We start from the raw sequence: 15,626 nt of genomic DNA on the forward strand, positions 1-15,626 counted from the left end.
GTGTCCAAGGAGGATAAGAGCCAGCAGAAGGCTGTCGTCAAAGAACGACTGGAGCAGTTACGGAGGGAACGCTCCTCAGTCATGCAGTCCAATAGGGACAGGTATAGTACAAACAATAAACAAATATGACCTGTCCTGCACCCCTAGTCTCTTAGTATTAACCTTCTCTTGTTCTCTTACAGGAACACTGCTGGTTTCAAGGAACTCCTGGGACCAGTAGCTATCCATAGCATGGAAAGTGATGATGGTGCAGACTGACCCACAATTATATTATTCTACATTAATCGTTACAAAACTATGTGCATACCCTCTATATTACTTTGTGTTTTACTACAGAAAATTAAACTTATTCTTTATCAGACATAGCTTTGTGTGATAAAACATTAACATGAAATGAGACAAAGAATAACATACTCATATGGTGACTGTTTATTATACAGTTTAATCATCTCAACAAACATATGCATCAACAATAATGTCATTTAATATCAATGACCCCTTTGTCTGTAGGCATTATTCTCCTGTGGCCTAAAATGACATATACAATAAGGGGCGCATCTCAGCAGTCAACAGGTGTTCTCTCTATACTCTCCTTCATATAAATGTCTCTTCTCCATTGGCACAGTTGGCCAGTATTCACTCAGAATAGAATATATATGATATTGTAACTACAGGGAGGACACCACTGTAGACTGTGAATGCACTGATGGATTCAGCTGGTATTTACAGGTCTATATGGGGATAGGGAGTACTGAGTGAAACATGTCCATGGAAAGAAAGAAGTTTGGCTAACAAGTCTACTATTGGGGAGACATGTACAATACAGAGGAACAGAGATGCGGCCCACAGAGTTTCCTGCTCAGGAGGAAGAACTCTTGGTCCTAGTGAATAGAGGGAAAATGGTCTAGGTGTGAAAGTCAAAACAAAATCAGCACATTCAAAAGAAAATTCCTCCTTTAATTGACCTTATCTAGATTCACCCACACTGCAGCCAAAGAGCAGGAAAACCAAACAGCTGACACGAGTCGAAACATTCTACAGAAGCTCCCACACACCGAGCCACTGTTACTGTACACACATACAGAGACACTACATTACAGAAGTGTGCCCGCAGCTCAAAGGTAAAAACAAAAGTTAGATTCAAGTTCTGTGGTCTTAAACACACAAACATTCAAACCACCAAACACAAAAGCTTAAGTTCCAAGCTACAAAAACATGACTGAGAAATGCTGTTGCTTAGGGCTTTAATATTCTAGCAATGTGACGACGGGTGAGGATTGATCAGAACTAGGATGACCCCATTTAGCGATAGAAAGTTGAGCTTACGAGAAGTGATGTGTCATCTCCCTGTACAGCTCTCAGCAGGCTGTGTAAAAGGGGCATGCTTTTAAGGGCTGTATTCAGGTCAGTTCTTATTGACTGCAGGGCACTTTTGATAGCAGTAACACTGAGGTACGCACACAGTTTGGGAGGCACCACTTTCCATGGTGCCATGCTCTGGACCTATGATTTTTGACGCAGAGTTATTCGGCAAGAAGCAGCATGCGCTCATGTGTGATAGACTAAACTACACCTTATACAAGATAATCAACAATATTTGCATTTTATACACTAGACTGGTATGTTCCCACAATGAAAGGTAAAAGCTTGGGATGAGTATGGGGAAGTTGGAGTCTGGTGGAGAGCTCGAACCCTCGGAGAGCGGAGTTACTTTCTTGCTGGAAGTTCTGATGATTAGTACGGTCCATAAAACACAACATGGTGGTCGCACATCCAGTAGCTCGCTGACTCATGGGCACACACTGGAGCTGTACAAAGTGGCTTTATGTGTATGAGTGTGTGTCTGGGAACTGGGAAAGGAGAGAATGTGATGTGTGTGTCAAGTCTTGACTGGTGGGAGTATGCAATGGGATTGGATGGGTATTTTGCAAGTGCGTGCACACGTATGCATGAGTCTTTCTACTGGTGTGCGCACTGCACCCCTGGCCCATGGTGACCCCCCTCCTCATCAGAGCTATCATTGTAGGCCTCTCTCCTGGCCCCACCCGAGCCCTGACCTCTGTCATAATCCTTCAGGTCAACCTCCTCAGCATCTGCAGAGATTACAGGAACCTCAGCACGAGTAGGCAGCAAATCCTCGAGTTCCTGCACAAACAAAATGCAAAATCAATAGGGCTACCCTGTCCTTGTGAATGTGAGCATGATTTGGAGACATTGCCATTTTCTGGAAGCTTCTGGAATGTTCATGTCTGCTGTGACGTGGTTACTCACAGTGAGTTTTTCAGGGCTAATCCAGTTGTTGTCAGGGAACTGAACGTCAAACTTGACGAACAGGTCTCCTTTCTCGAAGGGGTTCCTATATTGAGGCATTCCTTCGCCCTTTACCACCCGAATACAGCCTGTAACAAAGTTACACATAAGCTTATACACAAAAGGCAATTATTTGACTTGAGACCTTTGTTGAACTATGCACTGGAAACAAAACATTTAATCTTTATTTCATTCATGTTTTTACATGATTATATTCATTTTACTCTTTATTTAAAAAAGAAAAAGACATTCCATTAAATGAAAAGAAGGGGAGCAGGAAGAAGATAAATTACAGACAATCAATACATCATAGTGTAATAATACAAATGCTCACTGAATATAAATGTACACAATACAGATACATACAAGTTTGGGGTTTACAGAGGATATGTCTGTAGGTAATGCAAAATGCAAAATACTTGGAAAAGAAATGCCAAAGAAATGTTTGTTTTTTAAAATCAATTACAACATCAACTTCTATTATAATTTCCCTTCTAATCTCAATTACTTTTTAGCCACAGTCAATAGGCATACATAAGCCACTTTCAGATGTGCACTGTATTAAGGTTGGACAATTGGGACGAATATCTGCAGTCGGCGGTTGAATACTTTTACATTTTCAAAATACTTGTACAAATACAGAGCAATAAAGTGTGAGCAAAAGGCAAAACAATTTGTGTCAGCAAACTATACGTGCAGCAGAACCCCGGCTAGACCATTAATAAGCTTGTGACGCCTTCACACCACGCAGTCATAGCTCGTAGGCTACCGTTTCAAGTGGAGGTGTTCCAAACTTTACCAGCCGTTTGAGAGCAAATCATTTTTTTCTTTAAGAGACGAATCATTAAAAACCTCTGATCCTGTACCTGCATGATGTTTCTGCCTCACTGTGCTTTTGCAAGCTTGATGAAACAGCAACGCATGTCCCCCGGTCTCACAAGATCCAGCACTTGATTCTACTTTTACTGTCAGTCTGTATATTAAAACTTGTCAGCTTGAGTTCACTCGCTGCCCAACACTCGTTGCAAGTCCCTTTAGTTAAAGGGAATTGCGGCCCGGTCGGGTGGTTTAACCCGTAGCAGCACGATTTATTATTTGTCTGAATATTAAAAATGACACTGTAAAATTATACTTTTCGTTGATGTGTGTATGACACACATTTCAAACGAACATACTGTGTTCCGTCTGTGTTTCATGGCCGTCTCAATGCTTTTCCAATGGAAATCAGTTCACGTGGTTTGACCAAACACTTGTGTTTGATGGGGGGGAGAGGGGCAAGCATGAATCTAGTTTGCGTCCAAGCATAGGCATGGTAACGCCCGCCTGCCTCCGATTGGCCTACCGACACTGCCCGTCTTGACTGTACTCCGAGGTGGATATAGCTATGCTGGATAGTCTGATGCGAGGTTTCTCCGTGGTGGGAAATAATACGGTATGATACAAGAGAGCCGTCTGTTAAGTTTTATTTGTGTAGAAGAGGCAAACTAATAGTTAATGCGGTTTGCTTTGATGGAATAATTAATTGAACACACGTGTACGTTGTACTATGATTTGATTTGGGTGTGTTCTAAATAAAGTGTTATGTTGATTATGGTGTATTAATCCAATTATAGTAAACTAATACTATATTATACTAAAAAGGATAAAGGTGAAAGAAAAGAGACCTTGTTACAGTACAATGTTTCACGTTTACTTACACATACAAATAAATTACACAAACACTTTATTTAGAACACACCCAAATGAAATCATATTACGGCGTACATGTTCAATCAATTATTCCATCAAAGCAAACAGCATAAACCATATTAGTTTGCCTCTACAAAAATAAAACATACAAGTTAGTTACAAGGCTGCATTCTGTTGCGAGTGCCATTCTCTTGTATTATTTCCCCAATTATTTCCCACCATGGAGTAACCTCGCATCTCGGAGGACAGTCAAGAGGGGCAGTGTCGGTAGGCCAATCAGAGGCAGGCGGGGCGTTACCATGCCCAGACCATGCCTATGAGAGATGAGATGAGATGATATATACTTTATTGTCCCACGAGGGGAAATTTGTCTTGGGCATGCTATGCTTGGACGCAAACTAGATTCACACAGTCCTCATACACACATGCAGAATGCATGAAACAAGTTTCCTAAACAAGTTTTAGTATGTGAGACAGTGAGATTGGTGCATGGCAGCAGAAATAGTCATGTCGTCTCATCTTGGTTTGTTCATTGACAACGTCCAGTCACATTCGCAACCAGACACTGCAAAAAAAAGGCAGATCTACAAGCTCACAACGGGTCGCGTTGCAAGCTAAACTATTACTGTAGTAGCCTAATTGTAGACAACGACCTACACCTGACGCTTCCCTACACAGGGCTGTATATAGGCAAATCCACGGAGGGGGTGATGAAATTACCTGGCTCTATGACTTTTCCAGGTGGATACTTGACAAGCAGTTGGCGTCCATCTAGGTGGTTGACTGTTATCTGGAAGCCACAGAGAGCCTCGACGAGGCCGATGCGCTGGGTCATGTGAAGATCATTGCCATCGCGACGGAAGTCCTGAAGTTGAAAACCCCAAAAGTTGAGTTATCTTAGCCTGTAGTGGGCAGTAATTAAGTTCATTTACTCGAGTAGTGTACTGAAGTACGTATATTTTTATGTTTAGGAGTTTTGTAGGTTTGAATACCAACATTGTGTGAGAAATGTGCTGCGCTGCATGCATGCTTCTATACACCTTATCCTTATATAGAATGATGAAATGTGAATTTAAAATGTTGCAACAGAGAATTTCACATTGCAAGGGAAATATTGTTGTTGCTCTTTTTGAGTGGTGCAACCACTCCTACATCCAGCAATGTCCGTGTACCTGTGTGAGCACGAGTGGTGTGAGAGAGAGAGAGAGAGAGAGAGAGAGAGAGAGAGGAGTTGCACCACTCGGTTCACACAGGTGTATATTTTTTATTCACCAATGTCTGGACAAAAGCCAGTCCAGACAACATTGTATGTGAATGCTTGCAGGGGAAGCCCTTGCCCGTCCGGCAAGTACAGGTCAAGTTCTACTTGCCCAAATGTCATGCCCACTTGCCCAAATTAAATGGATAATGAGTTGAATCCAATCGATAACTGTCGAGTGGCGATAGTCACTTTGAAGACTACTGTGGGATACCTTGATCAAGATTTTTCACTTCCGTTCCGATACGGATATGGCAGCATCGATACAGATACCTATCCAGCACATATTTACGAGTGGTAGTGCTGCGTTAGTGTGTATTGCTGCTGCCTGCATCTAGCAAACAAGGTTATGATTATGTGGCCTCTGCATGCTGCTGCACGCTGGATCTGCTGGATAGAAGGGCTGGAGTGCACAGCTGGAATGGAGTGCATGGATCGCTGCAGTCTGATCCGATCTATGTTTTTTGGCTTATATCAAGCTGATATCCGATCCGAAAATCGGATTACAGCTTCCCTATTGAAAATCTGAATGTGCAAAACTTCTACTTGTAAAAAGGTTGCGTCATTTGTTCCTCATGAACATATTTAATGAAGACAGTTGCTTCCCCATTCAAACGCACTTGATGTCAGGCAACCTGAAATCACATTCTATTTTAAAGAACAGCAGGCCTGGGATGCATTTTAGATTATACAATACCCCCTGCATTTATAATGTACTCCTATTGTATTGACTGTCCCTATGTAATCTCTCTACGGAGTCTTGCCACGCCCTGGGTCTCTCAGCCGGTGAGCATGCGATTGCGATTATGCAACAGTTAAGGCTCATTCATAGTCTGGATTTTCGGTGGTGAGGTGACCACCGGAGCTGAAATAACGTTGAGCTGTGGCAAGTAAAAACAGTGAGAAGGGCTGGGGCGGTGGTTTGCTCTTCACCACGGCTCGTGACGTCATGTTGTAGTTCGGTGGTCACTCCACCACCGAAAATCCAGACTATGAATGAGCCTTTACCCTTAAAAAAACCATGTAACTCAATAACATTATAACTAAGCTATTCGATAGAAATTCATGATTGTTTAATGCCAAATCTAGCCACTACGACAGCAAATGTCCGATGCAAACTGCTAGCCTAACATTGCCAACAAGTAGCGAGTGCGAGACGAGGCGAAGTGGCATAGGAGTTTTCAGACTGTTTTCACTGAGACCACGTGAAGTATTGTACAGTATCATAATGATATTTTCGGGCTGTGTCATAGCCCCTTTAAGTCATGTGACCAGGTCACATAATAGCATCTTTTACGTGATACTCCAGTAATACAATATTATTTTAAGTATACATTATTATGAATTATTATACAATAACTGCAAATATAACTTGACACAACAATGACACATTTTAAAGATAAAAGCACAAAGCACAGTGGATTTGATAGCGTGCGTTGAGTGTGTGCAATTGAGAGAGAGAGAGAGAGAGAGCAATAGACTGCATGTGTGGGGTACCTCATGTTCTTTCTCCTGCAGTACCAGGACTATGTCTCCTGGTTCAGTGCCTGGTGCTTGATCAGCCTCCCCAGAGAAGGTGATCTTCTGGCCATGTCTCATACCTTTGTCCACATGCACCTCCAGAAGTTTGGTCTCCTTACATACTTTACGACCCTCACACTTCTTACAGCGATCCTTCTCATTTATCACCTCGCCTGCAAATTAACATGTACGATGTAATAACATTAAAATGCCCATGAATGTGAATCATTTACATTATCAACTCTACGTTAAAGGCAGTGTGTAGGTGTTGAGATGTCACTTATACCCTCTCCGTTGCAGTCTGTGCAGACTGACTGCATCTGTTGAACCATGCCAGGGGCCAACTGTCTAATCATGATTCTCATACCGCGTCCTCTGCATGCTACACACTTCTGGACTGCTCCGGCCTTACCTCCCTGACTGGAAAACGCAAAATTAGAAAGTGTTAAATTAACACTGGACATTTGGTTACATGCAACGGTTACAAATTGATTGATTTAACACAGAAATGTACAGTTTGATTGATTGAAAATGTTATTAGACAATAAGATGCAAACAGTGCAGGGTACAGTAAAGATAAGGGTACATTTGGTTCAAAAGGACAGCACCAAAGAAAGACCTTACGGTCTTGTTTCCATTCGGGTCCCATGCATTCATTCATAATAACAAGTAAGACGCGCAAACGTGTGAAGCGAACGCAGCTCGTAAATTGCAATAACAACAATTAGAATAAATTACGTACTTTTTTTTTTCTTTTTAGTTAGTGATTTTTTTAAGTTTTCTACTGTGTGTGGTTGTTTGTGTGCGTGTGTGTGTGTGTGTGTGTGTGTGTGTGTGTGTGCTACAGCTGCGCCCTCTGGTGGCGGGCGGGTGGTGTCACAGCAGGACAGACACACACACACAGACAGACAGACATGATCTGCAGGGTCTCATAGTTAGTGATCATTGCGTTCGCAACAACAATTTAAATATCTCAAAAAACATTAAATCTTTGTACAGATTGGAATAGAAATTAATTGGAGGGGGGGGGGGGTAGAGTTGTGGGGCAATCATCTTCTCTTCTATTGACCGGATGATAGTGACAGGTGCATTTTCAGTCCTTTTTTAAAGGAAACCAGTGATTTGCTAGTTTTGGGGGAAGGGGGCAAGGCATTCCACACCTGAGTGGCAGGTTTAATAATCGAAAATGTAGTTATAATCTCAGAAGACAAAATTCCATTTCTGTACAACATAAATATAATCATTCATAAATGATCCATCTGGGATTTCTAGAGATCGATTGGTTTGGCGTTTTGATTCAATTAAATTGGACTCACCCATTACAGGAACCACACAGAACATTCTTACTGAGCTGTAGTTTGGTGGTTTTGCCATTGTAGAGATCCTCAAGAGAAACCCTGCATCGGAGAAAAGAGCCATGAAAACATTGTGCCACAGATTGTCTCCTATTAGCATGGCGTAAAATCATTTTTTTTAACACATTCAGATTCTAAAAATGTCTTCTACATCCTGACAGTTTTCTGAAAAAGCTGTTCTATGTCAGTCGTTCTTCGATTTAAAAAAAATATCAGACCTACAAGCTTGTTGGCGTGCTATGAGCTTGTAGATCTGCTATTTTTCAATAGCTAAAGCATAACGTAATGCTAACACCAAAAGGGGTTCCCGCCCAGAATGGCTTAACACATTGAATGTCAGATATTATTAATTACTTCGCCCCTGCCGAGGTCTTTTCAGCCATTCAAGGGGAAAACATTACCCCGGGTTCGTGAACCGGAAGTTAAAGATGCCTGTGTAAAATCTATCGCATCGCATATCTAAAGGCCTATTCATACTCCACTCACCCCAACACATCTCTCCGTTTTTACCAACCACCGAAAGGTGGTCACCTTATCACCAAAGAATTAAGTATGAATGAGCCTTCAATCACCCGAAGCATACATTTTGTAACCGCGATCAGTGACTCGGCCCAAAATTCATGTCCACTTGCACACAATGTATAGAAAGGGGTGGGGGGTGCTAGTGTACAAGTGAGGCTCTCATCACGTTTGCTAGTTTTAAGTGATGTTCAACTTTGGTAATAACCCCGGGCTGCATGCAGCTTACATGGGCAATTGGGCATGATCTAAGTGCAAATATTGCCAATCATAGCATCTACTGTCACGTCAGAGCCAATCAAAATAACTACGAGAAACAATTTTTCACGCTGCATCAAGATACAGCACACGGGCACATACACACAAACACACACACAGGGAGAGGTAAAGAGAAACGGCTGAGTCGTGACACTTACTGTACCAACACTTGCTCAATTTGAGACAGTGAACGTTTGCACCAATGCTTCCATGGTCTGGTGTTTTTTCTTAACTTAAAAATGACACGTTGTCAGCTTTCACAGTATCTACGACTATCTGTTTTGTTAACCGAGGCTTCATAATGGACATTTCTGGAAATTAAATGGTCATAAATAATAGTAAAATGCATAGATTATACTTCGGTCAAATATGGTAATACTTTACTGTAGTTGCAAAGTAGATCATGCTTACTGTTCTGCGTAGTAACACCCCAAAGGCCCATTCGGAGTCTGGAAAAATCCTGCACAGGCCAAACACCCACACACTCACAGTCACTCTCAATGTGAATACTTACTTCAGAGGGTGCACCATATCTTCTCCTCTCCTCCTGCCTCCGTTGCGTCCACCTCTTCCCTGTCCCCCCATAAATCCAAACAGCCCTCCTCCAAAGATGTGAGAGAAGATGTCGTCCATGCCTGGCCCTCCGCCTCCTCCCTCCCGTAGCCCCTGTTCTCCATAGCGATCGTATAGCTCTTTCTTCTCTGGGTTGGTCAGAACCTCGTATGCAAAACTGATCTCCTTAAACTTTAGAAAGGAAAGTACACAATAAAATAAATTAGAGACTAAAGGTGAGGGTTGACTGGCACCTATATTTAGCACCAAAGATATTTGGCTTATTTATATAGTTCAGTTCTTGCATTGTTCGGCAGGTCGTGAATAAGTACAAATAGTTCAAAGGTATTAATTCGTTCCATTAGAAAAGCTATTTTATAGTCTGTCTCTATGGCTTAGGCGGGGTTTATCCAGAGTCCTGAATCTAATAAATATCTCTAAAACACTAAAATATCCCACTTCTCAGGATACCAAATTGTCCAGTTTTGCCACAATTATAATAGTTGATTTCAGCAGTTGCGTAGACATTTATCATGGTCTGTTTATGTACATGCTCACAGTTAATAAACTATTGGTAATCAGAAAACATGAACTATGCATTTGCATGTCTGAATTCAACACTGATGTGATGCGTGACCGTGTCAATAACATCGTTGCCTGCATCTATGGTGCGTATATATGAGCGCGTGCGTGAACGTGCACGAAATGGACATGCGCGTGCACGAACGTGCGCATTCATTTAAGGGTTCCGGTTTAGGGGCGTGCTTGCGAATACGCCGGGTCACCTAACCCTAGCTGAATTATAGTCATTTATATAACTAAAATAGACTTGCCACTACTACTCTCGGTTAAAAATAAAAAATATGTTTTGGAGGGTTATAATTTATGTTGCTAATTTTGTTGTTGTAACTGGTTACAGTAGGTCATGTTTTGGTGCGTCATACCTTATCTCCAGCATCAGGGTTCTTATCGGGATGATACTCCTTCGCTAACTTGCGGTAGGCCTGAAATGGACCAAATCATTAGCCCAATAAACCACTAAATACACGAAACTCATCAACACCATACCGGACAACATGTATAAACTGCGTAGCAGCTAGCTAGCTAGAGCAGAGCTAACGTGAGGGACTGCTGTCAGAACATCATGACACCATGGTTGCCGTTAGTAACAACCAACTAGCAATGGTTGGTTGTTGCCATGCTGTACCCATTTTTTTATACGTACACAGTATGAAAAAAGCAGTACACTATAGACATAGCGTAATTATCTTTGCACCAAAGAAACTACATAAATACTCGTGTTCCATCATAAGCTAACCTGTGCACTGGCAACTAGCCAATCGCTGGTTATTATTCCATCTTGATCTATTAGCCTAGGAGGTTACAGTTAGCTCTGGCTTGGTGCAGTTTATTTTTGCCAGGCAGAATCACGAGTACACACATGTCTTAATTATATACCAAGCCCAATAATAATAATACATGATATAGTAACAGTTCGCAGGCTAGCCATGTTGATTTTCAAAATGACTAAGGTTATTACGGCTATTGTGATGTTATGCCTTAGAAAGGTAAGAGACATGGTGATGCTGCCGTCAGATGGTTGGTTGGCTGTTATCTATGCTAAAACATAATATTACGAAATAGCCATACGAGCCAGTTTAGCTAGCTCAAAACTGGTCTAACCATCCATAAGCATCTTCTTTTTTTTTAGCTAGCTAACTCAACAAGCTAACGTGTAGGCCACATTTTGTGGCTCTTCTCGCTGGTATTTCCATGTTTCTCGGACGTACAATGGCATTCGTTTCCGACCCAACGTACCTTTTTCAGCTCATTTTCTGTGGCAGATGGTGAAACTCCGAGGATGTCGTACAGTTTGGTATCCACAACGTTCGCCATTATGCTAGCCCCGGCTACCACAAGAAGACCTTCTTCTTCTGCGGAGGTTCACGAGACGAGAGCAGCGGAGCGCTACGCAACTCAACCAAGCCGTCTGGCAGTGTACCCATACAATGGCGTCAAGAGGCGTCAAGATGCCGCCTATAGCAGGCGTAGATTGGAAATGACGCTCGCGCGCGGCTGCAACTTGACGAGTCGTCAAAAACCCGTAAACGCTTTGGCGACGCGTCAAGTTGCAGCCGCGCGCGAGCGTCATTTCCAAATCCACCAGCTGTTTAAAAAACAGGAAGAGACGCCTGCTCTAGACGCTACTGTCTGGGTCTTAGAATATATACACTAAAGTCCGGGTACACTGTGGGTGAACATCCACGGTTGCCAGATAACACACAGGATGCAAGCCTCCCCACATTATCTAAAAAAAAACAAAAAAAAACAAAACCTTAAAACAAATTAACAGTAAGCCATTTCACAAACAAAAAACAGCTGTTTTTCAGACCGTTATTTCCCAAGTCCCAATTAATTAACTAATACATCTAACGAATCCGATTCAGTCTTTTACGGGTCTCATTTAACTCTCACACTTTGGTTTTAAATTGAGGGTTGCCAGATGTGAGATCACGGCTATAAACCCCTCAAAAAAAGGTAGGAAACGTAACTGGTTATTTCTCACCTTTAATAATACCAACTGGTATTGTATGTTATACCGTTTTTATCGTTGATTAGTCACCTTTACAACAAGATATATTTTGTAAGGATCAGGCATTCCTGGAATGAGCAACACATCTAAACATGTGTGTAGCGCCTCCAAAATGGTTCCCTCTTGTTTTGCTCAGCAGATTGGATGATTGCACTCTCACAGTAATAAGGAAAAAACAACACATAGTGTTTACACTTTATACATTTTACACTCGTGTGGAAGATCCACCATAGATGACTAACCAAAGATTAAAATGATTGATTGATTGATTAACACTAAGTAGAATGAGTAGGCCTACATTTCAAACGAAAGCACAACTCAATACAAAAACTGTGGACGATACCATGATAAAGCATTTCACTTGTTTACAAGGGTCCACTGTGTGTGTGTGTGTGTGTCTGTGTGTGTGTGTGTGTGTGTGTGTGTGTGTGTGTGTGTGTGTGTGTGTGTGTGTGTGTGTGTGCCATGGGCACGCAGACGCAGTCCAGCAGGCACAGGAGTTACTTAACATATTATAACTGCTCAGGCCAGTACACTACAATTACCACACACTGTAGTGTAGTGTATCCTGATCCCTGACCCTGACCACTGGTCAAAGAGCAAATTATTGCAGCCAAAACAACTGTTAGCTGAGAATTTGTACCCAGGTCCCCTCCCACGCAAGCACTGGAATGTTTACCATTACCACTGATCATTAAAGACTGGGCACCAGGAAAGGTGGGCAACGGGACCCTAGGAAGAGTGGGCACCTGGTGGGCACTTTGGTGTGGAGAAGAGTGAGCACTAGGGAAATCTGGGCACCAGTGAGACTGCATGGGCACCTGAATTAGGACTCGGTAGTGGGCACCTAAATTATGATTAGGATAGAAGAATGATGGCTAGTGTGTATGTTACCTGACTACCCCATTAGCCAATCACAGCGCGACCCACATCACTACAGCTATGGGACATAGGCTCATAGTACGGCTAGTACTACTCCAGAGCCTTGGGCTACTCTACCTTTTCGCTGGACACTTGTGACATCGGTTTAAAAAAAATCATGTATGCTGTTGGTCAACGATCAGCCAAACCTTTCATTACGTTTTCACCCAGCCGCCATTTTTATTTAATAATTTGACAGATTTTTGGTTCGCCTTCTTAAATACACATTTTAATGGTTGTCCATGTCCAAGCCTTCAGCCTGGCGCCTGCAGGGTAAATGACATTGCAGGCTGAGGCAGCTGAGAAGCGGTAGCTAAAGCTGGTGTTACACCCAAATTGTTGGCATATAAAAGTATGAGTCCAGGCGTCGCTGTTTCGCAATTTTGGAAAATGCGTGTTTTAACACTACAGTCAAATCAACCAGACAGACTAATCTTAAATCTACATGGGTTAATTTGCTATAGTGTCACAGTGACACTATAGCAAATTGACTGCAAAATCTGACTGTCACTCAGTCACTGTGTGTATGTAGTTACCGTAGTTAGTTAGTTACTAGTTTATACTCTGTAGCTACAGTTGTTACAGCCATGTCGATTGTCGACAGCCATGTAGGCCTAGCTATATGGTTCAGATTACAAAAGTCCAGGCAATTATGTATTAATTAATTTGTTAGTTTAGTTAGAGATGTAACTGATTGCCCCAATCTGCCAATTTATTTTGACTGCATGCCTGCTGAGGCTGCTGTAGGTAGGCCGGCCCAGAGCCGTATAATAGAAGGGCTCTGGGCCGGCCGGCCGGCCTACATGCCTATGCCTATGCCCATGTAGGCCTATGTATGTATTTGGTTAAAATGGGTAGGGTTTAAAAAAGGCAAAAGCATGCTCTGTTGCACTGGCCTAAAAGTGGGTCCTTAAAAACTGCTTCAACTTCTGAGATGTATATATCATATACATCTCAGAAGTTGAAGCAGTTTTTAAGGATATGTTTTTAACATATAGGCCTATAATATATGTATGGATGAATGGAATGTAGTTATGCTGCATGTATGCTGCATGTATGTTATGTATGTAAGTAAGTAAGTAAGTAAGTAAGTAAGTAAGTAAGTAAGTAATGCAGACGGCAGACGCATGTTGTTCCGACTGAAGAACCAAACGTAACTGCTTTGGGGCACAGACTGAATTCGTCTGGTCGCCGATATCGGTGTAACACCGGGCCTCCGGTTGACCTGTCAGTAAACGCGCCGAAGAATCGCTGTTCCTTCGTGGATGACGAGAGAATAAACGACGTGATATGAGGCTGGTGCACTGGTTTGTTAGCTAAACAAATCTCGTTAGCATATGTATATTATACGTTAGCCAGATCGCTAGCACCGCCAGCCAAGAAAAGGTAGGTCTGAGTCAGGACGTCCGTGCAAGTTAATACATGAGGCTAAATAACTGAGATGACATTACCGTTTGTGATCCGCTAACGTTTAATATGCGAAGTAATGCTAGCGTCGTTTGAAATGGTTTTGAATTGGCACTGGCAGATAAGCTTAATTTGCGACAACGATATTTATTTAACGACTCAAATACAGCTGATTTGTTTTTAGCACATTAGAGCTAGGCCTGGTCTGCTGGTCATGATTATGATGTAGCAGTGGATGAAAGGTAAATCCCTGAAGTGCGTACCGTCTTCAGCTAAAACACCTGTTTGTTTAGCCAGCTGTCAATATAGGTGATTATGATAGGTAAAATAATGTGAGACATAACCATATGTAACGTTACGTCTATTATTGGGGAGTAGCTTACGCATTCCTGGCTTTGAAACTGTAAGCCTATACATGAACGATGACGATGATGTTTATGAATGCATTATGCACCCGTTCTTGTGCAGGGTGTTATATTTACTGTTTAAAGGTCCCTTTTTACTGTTTAAATGCATGGCATGTTTATTGTTAAGCAGTAGCACTTGGATGATCCAAGGGATTTGCTTTGCAAGATAATGGAGGGAGGATGAGGTCAAGTCCACTGAGACGAACGCTTTACTTTGGAAATGGTCGTAATAAAGCTTTATCGCTTCAGGCTTTTAGGGTCTGTCGAGGTCAAGGTCACTCCCCGCAGTGGTCAGTGACAGGTCTTGACTGAATCAGCATGTTGTGTGATTGCTCTTTGTTGTTGATTTTGGCCTATAGTACTATAATGACATCATTCTAGTGTACTATGTGTAGTAACCATTATGTCATATGATGCCAACAAATGCATTCCTACCCCTTTCAACTCATCGATCAGGCTTATTTCATCCCCATGAGTGCACATGCCTATGATATGCAAGCATATTCCTATCGTTTAATGGTGTTTTACTTTGAACAGTTTATTACCATATTATATGATCTCCTTCTGTAACTTCTAATGACAACTGAATTCCCCCCACAGGATAAATAATGGTCTATCTATCTGGTAGCCTATAGCTTAGTTCATTTTTACAGCCCCTACTTTTCTGATGTGTTTTCTGTGAGTGCACACATAACTACCATATAGATATAGTCACAGAGTAAGCTTGATCATTTCACGGGCAGCGGGGCTACTCACAGTTAGGCCTACTAACTGAATTAGAGACCACCGCTTCCTGCTTATTTGAGTAAATTGGAAGTCCCCAATACACTGTAGTA

The 15,626-nt window shown here is 42.1% G+C and overlaps 2 protein-coding genes across 3 annotated transcripts in view; one reads left to right on the plus strand and one right to left on the minus strand.

Annotated features, from left to right (window-relative positions):
• Positions 1-414: 414 nt before the first annotated feature.
• On the minus strand, positions 415-11,477 carry dnaja2b (DnaJ heat shock protein family (Hsp40) member A2b). The gene is made up of 9 exons (XM_083762386.1): positions 11,281-11,477; positions 10,407-10,466; positions 9,425-9,654; positions 8,095-8,175; positions 7,065-7,198; positions 6,755-6,951; positions 4,720-4,864; positions 2,272-2,399; positions 415-2,145 (listed from the first exon to the last, which is right to left on the minus strand). Exons 1-9 carry the CDS (start codon positions 11,356-11,358, stop codon positions 1,960-1,962), a joined length of 1,239 nt encoding a protein of 412 aa, XP_083618512.1. The 5' UTR covers positions 11,359-11,477; the 3' UTR covers positions 415-1,959.
• Positions 11,478-14,181: 2,704 nt separating this feature from the next.
• Positions 14,182-15,626, plus strand: part of ppp6r2b (protein phosphatase 6, regulatory subunit 2b) — a 31,972-nt gene continuing 30,527 nt past the window's right edge. For both annotated transcript variants that reach the window (XM_083763287.1, XM_083763288.1), the window contains exon 1: positions 14,182-14,362. The gene's annotated coding sequence lies outside the window, so the exon portion shown is untranslated. The remainder of the gene's footprint in view (positions 14,363-15,626) is intronic.

The sequence above is a fragment of the Protomyctophum parallelum genome (genome assembly GCF_964188405.1).
Source record: "Protomyctophum parallelum genome assembly, chromosome: 4".
Taxonomy (NCBI): Eukaryota; Metazoa; Chordata; class Actinopteri; order Myctophiformes; family Myctophidae; genus Protomyctophum; species Protomyctophum parallelum.

Bases quoted from the DNA above. Each gene is read 5' to 3' on its own strand.
- dnaja2b (XM_083762386.1), bottom strand. From the start codon at position 11,358: ATGGCGAACGTTGTGGATACCAAACTGTACGACATCCTCGGAGTTTCA. The intron at 6,952-7,064 runs GTATAAGTGACA...GTTAATTTGCAG, and splicing joins CACAGACTGCAACGGAGAGG to GCGAGGTGATAAATGAGAAG. The intron at 2,400-4,719 runs GTAATTTCATCA...ACTTTGTTACAG, and splicing joins TGGAAAAGTCATAGAGCCAG to GCTGTATTCGGGTGGTAAAG.